This window comes from Podarcis filfolensis (assembly GCF_964270895.1).
Source record: "Podarcis filfolensis genome assembly, chromosome: 5".
Classification (NCBI taxonomy): domain Eukaryota; kingdom Metazoa; phylum Chordata; class Lepidosauria; order Squamata; family Lacertidae; genus Podarcis; species Podarcis filfolensis.
Genome location: NC_139608.1, coordinates 657,758 through 667,679, shown reverse-complemented (window position 1 = coordinate 667,679; position 9,922 = coordinate 657,758). Strand labels below are relative to the sequence as shown.

General features: G+C 55.3%; 1 protein-coding gene across 1 annotated transcript; it reads right to left on the bottom strand.

Moving 5' to 3' along the window:
* Positions 1 to 494: 494 nt before the first annotated feature.
* On the bottom strand, positions 495 to 2,181 carry LOC310762268 (uncharacterized protein). The gene is made up of 3 exons (XM_083613010.1): positions 1,428 to 2,181; positions 1,172 to 1,271; positions 495 to 1,083 (listed from the first exon to the last, which is right to left on the bottom strand). The coding sequence occupies exons 1-3, from the start codon at positions 1,532 to 1,534 to the stop codon at positions 940 to 942; spliced, it is 351 nt and encodes a 116-aa protein (XP_083469136.1). The 5' UTR covers positions 1,535 to 2,181; the 3' UTR covers positions 495 to 939.
* Between the last annotated feature and the right edge of the window lie 7,741 nt (positions 2,182 to 9,922).

Sequence of the window (9,922 nt, the reverse complement as noted above, 5' to 3'; positions counted from 1 at the left end):
TTCACCAGTCGGTTCTCATTCTTCTGACCGGGCTCTAGATTTCCACTTTGAGTTCCAGGAGCTGCAGATTCAGTCTTCGCAAGTGGACAAGAATTTGGTGATCCTATACATCTCCCCTCCTCTGGACCCTTGGCCCCATCAGTCCCACCCCCCAAAAAGATGAAAAGAACCCAGAGATAGGTATGAAAACCTTCCTCCTTACCCAGTGACCTCTCTCCAGCGGAGCCCGAGGTCTGCACTGAATACATGTATTTGATGATGATGTCATCTGGATGGAAGAGAATGAAAATGAGAGCCAGTCCAGGCGCTGCTTTCCCAGGCCAGGTGGGAAAGGCCTGCCAGGCAGGGAGCAGGTCCTGCAGGACTCCCAGCAAGAAAACCTGGGAGGCAGGGACCTTCAAGCAAACAAGGGACAAGGGAGTTCTCTGTCTCCAAGGTGTGGGGCTTACCTTTTTTGGGTCTCCGCCGGAAGCAGGCCAGGTCTGGCCGAATGGGTGCAAGAGAGCACAGAAGCAGCCCCAAGCCAGGAAGGACGGGTCTCCCACTGCCTTGGGCCCAATCCCTTGTCCCAGAGGACCTCCCTGGGTCCTGCAGCCTCCTGGGCAGAGGTGGAAGGGCAGCAGCAGCAGCAGGAAAGGGGGCAGGAAAAGCCTCTGACCTCATCCTGGCCCCCAGGGACACACAGCACATCATCTGCAATAAAGGTTGCTGGGGGATGTGCTCTTTCAGGGATGGAAGCAACCAGAGAAATGAAGAGAAGAAGGTGAGGGACTTACTCTGAGTTGGGGGAATTTCCGTGCCATGGCCAGAAGCAGAGAAATGCTGCTGGCTGCTAGTGTTTGAGCCTCCCCAGTTTCGCCAAGGGCGTATCCTCGGAGGTCCCGCGGGGGAAAGAGCGTCTCGGTTGGGGCCAGTTGGGGCCAAAGCAGCAGGGCAGACTCAAGGGCCCGAGCCCCAAACAAGTTGGGGGGAGCACACAAGAGCCATCGGGACATTTACACTGAGCAACTGGAGAAGGGTGCTAGAATTGGGGGCTTCCATCAGGAGACTCCCCAGCAGGAGCCGGAAGCGCCGCTTCAGTTCCTGCGGGAAAAGAGAGAAAAGAAGTTGAGTGCTGGGTTAGATTCTGCATGTGTGTGGAGAAGAAGGGAAGTCCAGACGAAGGACATACCTCTCTGTCCTCCTCCTTTTGGGGGCCCCCAAGAACAGCCTCCAGGGTCCTGTGCAGGAGGGCGCTGAGCATCTCACCGTTATACTTTGGCCTCATGATGCTGCAGAGATGAAGAGGAGAGGGTTAGACGCTGCCCCCTCCCCGTCTCCCTTGCCCCTTCTCCCTCCTGCCTGCTCTTCCCCACCCGGAGCTCCCCCTGGAGTTCTGCCCCACACCCACCCCCCGCAACCCCGTCCATCCCAAGGACCCCACCCACCTCAGCTGGAGGAGGGCCTCCAAGTCCAGGTCAAGGGTCAAGCGGCAATCCCCCAGTGCTCCAAGGGCCCCAAGATGTCCTGGAAGAGAACAGAGGAGGAAAGTCATGTCTTTGTGGGGGCCTCCGGAGGATGGCTCTGACCCCTAAGCCAAGCTTGGCTTTCCTAGGGAATGGCAGCCCCATGCCCTAAGCCGGCAGAGTCCTCCTCTCCAGGGGATACACAACCCCTTCCCCAAAGCCCCTCCCTCCCCGTGGGGGTCCCTCACACCACCCATCACTCACCAGAATTGCTTGGGCCAGCTACTGCTTGGAGTACTTCAGAGTTCAGAGCCCCCTGAGCTCAACTGCCTGGCAGCTCTGGCTGACCCCCAGGAGGTAGAGCTGTTCATCCCCCAGCAGCTGAAATGCAAAAGTCAGGCTGTCAGTTCCTCGTGAGGAGAGGGCTTCTCTGCATCCGAGAGTGCAGAGTGGGGCACAAAGAGCCCGGGCAGCAGGGGGCAGGTCTGAAGGGCCCGGTCCCTGCTCTTGTTTTCTCCAATACTCACCCCTGAGGCTGGGATGTGGAACCGCAGCAGAACTGCAAAGAGAAGGACACGGGAAGAGGGGAGTTTGTCCCTGAGCCCCTGGCAAGGCTATTCCAAGAGTTTTTTCTCCTGGATTCCAAGTCCTACTAGATGGGTGGGACACCCCAGGCCTTGAGGGGCCAATCCCAGCCTCCTTCCCCCAGAATGTGGCTCCCCAGGGAAGGTGCCCCCCCAGCCCCCTGCTTCCTCCATCGGACTCCAACAAAACGGGTTGGCCGCTGGGGGAGGTGGGGTTTCCAGGCGCTAGCCCAGATGGACCTTGGGTCGGATCCAGCCATCTGGCTCTTTGCATCTTTTGACTAGCTGCCCCCCATGCCCATCCCTGCCCTCCTCTGTCCCAAAAAGGAGGGCCACTTGCTCACCTGGCACCACGGGCTGCTCCGGGCCTTGCTGGGGGGCCACCCTGTTGCAGCGTCTGAACAGGCGCCTTAAGCCCCTGATCTCCTTGTCACCATGGCAACCCCCCCCCACACACACCTGGACCTGGCCCCACCTCGGCCCTCCAGAAAGGGGAGGCTCCTCTCTCAGAATTCGGAAGCCCCTGCTGTTCCACCTGCAGCTGGGCTGCGTTTTCCTTTCACCTCCTTCTTCCTGCAGCCCCATTCCCAAAGGGAGACCATCCCCACATCCTTCCAGGCAGGCTAGGGGTCTCCACAGCGCAGGATCGGACCATCAACTTTGCATTCAGAATTTCCATCCTGGGCGGGCTCTCCAGGGCAGCTGGCAATGCCCCCCTCTCTGAACCCTGGAGAGCGGCTGCCATTCAGTGCAGGCGCTGCTGAGGTTGATGGGTCACCGGACTGACTCTGTCCATGGCAGCTTCCTAGGAATTTTCCTCTGAAGTTCTTTAGCTGAAGAGGAGCAAACTAACTTCTGCATCAATTCCTTTTGTTAAGAGACCATCTGGAAAAGTCCCTGTTTAATATACAACAGTGCAAGGGCAGAAATCCTGAATGGGAGAGGAAGCAGAATTCTTCCCTCCTGCTGCAAGAAAGCCATAGGTCAAGGGAAACACCCCCCCAGTGGACTAGATGACCCCTGGGAACCCTTCCAGCTCTACCATTCTATGGTGTCAACTGCAGGGGACCCTCCAGATTTCAAAGGGGGCCATTGGAGCATCTGAAGGCAGCTGCACCTTCTTCTGAGTTCCTGCACAAGCCTTGGCTCACCCATTCAGGCTGCAGCCCCTCTCCTGTTGTCCCCTCCCCACCCCCAGGTATTCAGAGGTACAAACCCCCCCCCCCAAATATGGAAGCTCTCCATTCATTTTGGTTTTTAATTTAGTATATTTATATAAAAGGTGCTATAAGAATTCTAAGGTCTCAAATCTATAAAATACATGTTCATAAACATACATGAGTACATATAAACCACGTGTCTGAAATAGCACAGGAGAACAATCCTGAAGCCATTCTGATTCTCCCAATGACCTCAAATATTCCTCTGCAGTAAGGGAGGCAAATGGCAGCCTCCTCATTGTCTTTGTGCTTACAGATCCTGTCTGAAGAGTGTATTTGTGTATGAATGGGGTGAGCCTGTGACCTGCATTCAGGAACTAAAGTACTGACCATCACAAAAGTATGGCCAGGCTGCTCAGGTAATGCAACCAGTGACCATTATCAGGTATCCTGGCAGGCAGGATTTCTGCTGGAGACCAACGGCCTCCTTCTGTGGTGATGTTTTTGGAGGTGGTCTTGGGCCACGGGGGGGCAATTTCAAAAGTCTATATAAGGGCCTGTGCGCCATTGTTCAGGGTTCCTCCTCTCTTCTGTGTGTGGTGAGTGGGGAAACTGTTGCAACAGTTCAATAAAGATCAGGCTTACTAGCCGCTTTGCTTCTCAATATTCTCTGGTTGGCCTCTGTTATTTTCTCCTACCAATAGGGAAGCCACTTAAGGACTCTAGACGGGCTCTTGGGTACCCCATAAGGGAAAAGGAACAGTTTTTTTCTTATAACAAAGATAAAGGTAAAAAGTAAAGAACCCCTGGATGGTTAAGTCCAGTTAAAGGCGGCTCTGGGGTTGCAGCGCTCATCTCGCTTTCAGGCCGAGGGAGCTGGTGTTTGTCCACAAACAGCTTTCTGGGTCATGTGGCCAGCAGAACTAAACCGCTTCTGGTGCAACGGGCTTCCATGATGGAAGCCAGAGCGCATGGGAATGCCGTTTACCTTCCCACCACAGTGGTACCTATTTATCTACTTGCACTGGTGTGCTTTCAAACTTCTAGGTGGGCAGGAGGTGGGACAGAGCAACTGGAGCTCACCCCGTCGTGGGGATTTGAACTGCCGACCTTCCGATTAGCAAGCTCAAGAGACTCAGTGGTTTAGACCACAGCGCCACCCACTTTACCTTACCTTATATTGATATACCACCTTGATCTTCCAATGATCTCAAGGTGGCTTATATGGTTTTCCTCTTCCCCATTTCCTCCTCGTAATCTGGGGAACCGGGTTCGCGTCTCGGCTCCTCCACATGCAGCTGCTGGGTGACCTTGGGCCAGTCATGCTTCTTTGAAGTCTCTCAGCCCCTCTCACCTCACAGAGTGTTTGTTGTGGGGGAGGAAGGGAAAGGAGAATGTTAGCCACTTGGAGACTCCTTAAAGGGAGGATATCAAATCCAAACTCTTCTTCTTCTTCTCCTCACAACGACCTTGCGAGGTAGGTGAGGCTGACTCCAAAGGCACCCAGTGAGCTTCATGGCTGAGTGGGAATTTGAACCCAGAGGGCATCAGAGGAAGGAGGGAAGGACAGAGGGACAGAGGCCAGTGTTGCCCAGGGCACCCCTGAGCATCATTCAAGGCACCCCAGGGGGCCACAGCACCCCAGTTGAAAACCACTGGCTTAGATCATTCTTGAACTGCAGAGTTGGAAGGGACCTCAGGGTCATCTGGCCCAACCTCCTGCTACTGCACCTCCAACCTTGATCCTATATATCCTTTGCAGGGGGTTGGACTAGATGGCCTCTGGGGTCCCCTCCTGTGTAAAGGGGAATGCACTCTGCTAAGTAAAGGAACTTGCCACAGCAGCATCAACGGCACAGCCCCCACCGGCACCCAAGAGAGAGGGGGTCTCAGCAGCCCTTTTGCCAGGAAGAGGAGCAAGAACGGGAGGAGGAGGAGAGCAGTGGCGTAGCGTGGGTTGTCAGCACCCGGGGCAAGGCAAGTAATTTGTGCTCCCTAGCCCATGGATTTGCGCCCCCTAGCCTGTGGATTTGCGCCCCCTAACCCTAACCCCCAGATGTTGCGCCTGGTGCGGACGGCCCCCCCTGCACCCCCCACGCTACGCCACTGGAGGAGAGTCCCTGTGGGAAGACCCCCCCCCAAAAAAATTCGTCTTTTGATCTTCCTTATTTGCACTATATATCATTGCAAAACAGCAGTTGATATACAGCTGGTTTTTTTGTTATTGCAGTCCGCACCCCCTCACCTAGAGAAACACCACCTGTCAATTTAAATTATTATTTTATTATTATTATTATTATTATTATTATTATTATTATTATTATTATTATCATCATCATCATCATTATTATTATTCCCCTTTAAAGCCCTTTAAAGCTTCCTCCTGTCCACTCTCTGTGAATTACCTGCCCGGAGCGGGCTTGGGGGGGGCGGCGCTGCTGGTGTCCTCCCTGTCGAGTCTCGCCTTGCCCGGCGCGTGGCGGCCGCCCTTTCCCGCACTCCGCCGGCTGCGCTGCCAAGCCCCGCGGCTCGGCCTGTCAGCGTCACCGGGCTCGGTAATTCCCGAAGAAAGCCGGCGCTTGAAGAGCTGGCAAGCCCCCATTTGCATGTCTGTTTTCCGCAGCCCTTGGAGAGGATTAAGTTCCCCCCTCCCTTGCCTTCTCCGCTTCCCCGGAAAACATTCTTGGCATAACTCCATGAAAGAGGCTCCAGCCCCACATGGGCGAGGAGGCGGGGGGGGGGATTGCATCCCCCAGGCCCAGTCTTGGCTCTGGGGAGCCGGGAGGACCCCCCACCTTCACCGGCCCTGGGAAAGCCCCGGGGAAAACAATTCACAGAACTGTAGAGTTGGCAGGGACCCCAAGAGTCATCTGGTCCAAGCCCCCGACAGCGTAAGGATCACAGCTAAAAAGTCCCTGGCACATGGCCACCCAACCTCCAAGGAAGGAGAGTCCACCACCTCCCATTTGTGCCCCTCTGAGAGCCGGACCTGCTCCAAGGACCCCTAATTCCAAGGTGCCCCTTCCTGCTCTCTGATTGGCACATGTTCATTTGGGATTTAGCCACACTTACCTTTCCAGAGGGACACAGGTGGCGCTGTGGGTTAAACCACAGAGCCTAGGACTTTCTGATCAGAAGGCCGGCGGTTCGAATCCCCGCAACGGGGTGAGCTCCCATTGCTCTGTCCCAGCTCCTGCCAACCTAGCAGTTCGAAAGCACGTCAAAGTGCAAGAAGATAAATAGGTACCGCTCTGGCAGGAAGGTAAATGGCGTTTCCGTGCGCTGCTCTGGTTCACCAGAAGCGGCTTAGTCCTGCTGGCCACATGACCCGGAAGCTGTACGCCGGCTCCCTCGGCCAGTAAAGCAAGATGAGCGCCGCAACCCCAGAGTTGGCCACGACTGGACCTAATGGTCAGGGGTCCCTTTACCTTTTACCTTTCCAGAGCTGCTCCGGTGAAACCTGCTCTTTAAAGCTCATTTGTAGCAAACGTCCATCTGCCGAAAGCACAAATGGACATTTGCTCTGATTCAGCTGCAGAGAGCAGGTTTTCCTGGGGAAAGCTGGTGGGAGGGAGCACAAAACACACACACACGCAGATCGCCATGAAGCGTTAAGAGTGGGCCTGTGCCTCGAAAGAGGGGGACAAAAGTTGGTGCGTTGCGAAAGAGGGTGATAAACTTTTCTCAATCCACTTCCTCACGCCAGGCACAATTTTATGAATTATTCTCACAGTGGCCAAACAGAGGTCTCCTTGGGATGCCCCCAAGCAGTAAATCATGACCACAGCGGCCCCCGCCACTCTTCCCCCTGGTGGTTCCCAGCAACTGGCATTCAGAGGTGGGCACAGCCGTTATGCCTAGTAGCCATCCTTAGTGGTTTCTCTAATTTTGAGGCTCTCCAAGTCGGTGGCCCTCACTGCGTCCTGCAGCCACGAGTTCCACAGGCTAACCATCGTGCCTTATGTCACTGACAAACCAGGTCAGCCAGAGAGCACCTGTTGTTGTTGTTGTTGTTGTTGTTATTATTATTATTATTATTATTATTATTATTATTATTATTATCATCATCATCATCATCATCATTGGTGCCATTTAATCCAGCCTGCCATCATTCTGGAGACTTGCACCCTGCTGGAGCGCTTGGCAACTCAGCCGGGGGGCGTGGAGCAGGGCACCCTCTTCAAATGCCTGGCACAGCAGAGCCTGCCAGACTGGCCCCGTTCCGGAGTGTCAGAAACTGGAACACAATAATGAGCCCATGTGGTTCAGGGAAGGTCGAGATGAAAAGACCCGCTGACAGGCCTTGCAAACCAACCCCCTGAGAACAGCTCCAGGCCTGAGGTCATTCTCGGCAGCACCAGGTAAGGGGGCGGCCAGGGGGGGAGACGCCTCCTTGGGCCTCCTTTCATCCTTCACACTTGGCACTTTGAGAGCCAGGAGTTGGTCGCAGGACAGGGGGCTCCCCCAATGGCAAGCGGGGGGGGGGGCGTTGGGAGCGGTGCCTGCAGCAAGACGCAGCCGCCTTGGCCCCAGAAAAGGGACTTTCCTCTCCTGGATGCAGCCACGTAAACCTCCAGGGCAGGGGAAAGCCGTTCTCTCTCAACTCCACCAAGAGGAGCCCCCGAATGAGGCCAAAGGGGCCCGGCTCCCTGTTCTCACGGGGGCCACGCAGCTGGGGCCATTTTGAGAAACCCGCAGGCAGGATTCGAGCGCAAAAACAGCACTCTTCCCTCCTGCAGGTTCCAGCAACGGATATTATTCAGTTGCACTGCTCAGTTGGTGAGAGCGTGGTGCTGATATCCCCCAGGTTGCAGGTTCGGTCCCTGTAGGGGACAGCTGCATATTCCTGCATTGCAGGGGGTCAGACTGGATGACCCTCAGGGTCCCTTCCACCTCTGCAGTTCTATGATTCTGACCATGGACCTGCTGGCTGGGGGCCCTCGGAAGCCCCCTCCTCCGTGAACTTGCCTCCTCCTCTTTTAAAGCCATCCTTGTTGGCCAGCCACTGTGAGAACAGGATGCTAAACCAGGTGGGCCTTGGGCCGGATCCTGCAGCCTCTTCTCCCACCTTTGGGTTCTTGCACTCAATGCAAAGGCGGGTCCAGAAGATCCCCCAGCTTTCTCCATGCAACACTTGGGAGCTCCCAGTGGGACTGGAGCGCATTGAAAATGGAAGTGGCCCCATCACAAACACACACACACACACACAGTGGTCAGGAATGTGATTCCGGCAGAAAGGAGGCTGGTGCTGCTGGAGAGGTGGGGGGGGGGGGGAGAGAAAATGACTCTGGGAATCGGTTTTTCCTCCAGGAAGGAAGGGCTAATCCTGTTTGGCTCAGAGGCCACCATGTCTGTCAGGAGGCTAAGTGCTGCCCTCCTGGCTGAGCCCCAGACGCCCCTGCTTAAGTCTCCTGGGAAAGATGGATGATGATGGAGGAGGGAGAAGGAGGAGGAGGAAGAGGAGAGAGACGCCTGCAAGGGAAGAAGCCCTTTCTCTCCCCTCCTCTCCCTGCATTAAAAGAAGCAGCGGTGTGCTTGGGAGGGAGCCCTGGGGTCATCCAGTCCAACCCCCTGCAATGCAGGAATCTCGGCTAAAGCATCCCTCGCACACTGGCAGCCCATAAAGCAGTCTCTGCCTGAAGCCCACCCTCCCCGTCCTGGGACCCGCTCCACGAGGCAGGATGCTTCACTCCCCCCAGGGCTGTGTCTGTGATGGACTGGGGAGGGGAGGTTCCCAGAGAGATTTCTGAAGTGTGTGGGGAGGGTGTTTACAGTGGGGGGGGCACATTCTCTTCTGAGCGACCTTTTTGGGGTCCTGTGCCAATGCTGGGTGGAGCCAGAGGCAGGACTGGGCAGAGGAAGGGGAACAGAGCTGCCCTTCCGATGAGCAGCCTCCTCCTTTTACGCCAAACTCCTTCCCTCTCCTCCTCCGCCCGCAGGAAGCAAGAGGCTCTGGGGGCTTCAAGGGCGCCTCCCAGCCAGGCAGCCTCACACACAAGGAGGGTGCGGGTCAGGGCTAGTAGGGGTGGTGCTGGGTGGCAAGATGTAGCTGCAGAGGCTCCCAAGGGCCAGGCAGAGAGGCATGGAGGGCCGCATTCAGCTCCTGCGCCTGAGGTTCTCAACTCCTCCTGGCCTAAGGCAGGAGGCCTCCCCGGAACTGATTCCCTCCAGGTGTTTGGACATCTGCGGCACCACAAATCCAACTCAATGGTGTAACTTTGGGAAATGTCGATCTCATCTCCTACCTGGACAGTTCTCTTTCCACAAGGGCCAACACTGATGCCCAAATCCAGCATCACCTGTGAGTGCGGCTTTCTCCCGATTGAAGTGCAGAGGGTTTGAGGGACATTCGCAAAGCTATTGTACTACCAACCTTACTATATGCTTGTGAAACATGGACCACTTACAAACGCCATCTCCAACTCCTCAAAAGATTCCATCAACGGTGTCTTCCAACGCTGTAGGAAGTGTTGCAGCAATGATTCTTCAACATCAACTTTGCTGGACTGGTGGTGTTGTGCAGATGCCTGATGATCGTCTTCCAAAGCAACTCCTCTATTCCGAACTTAAAAATGGAAAGCGTAATGCTGGTGGTCAACAAAAGAGGTTTAAAAACTGTCTCAAGGCAAATCTTAAAAAATGCAGTACACACACTGACAATTGGGGAACACTTGCCTGTGAGTGCTCCAATCGTAGCACAGCCTTGACCAAAGGTGTCCTGGGCTTTGAAGAC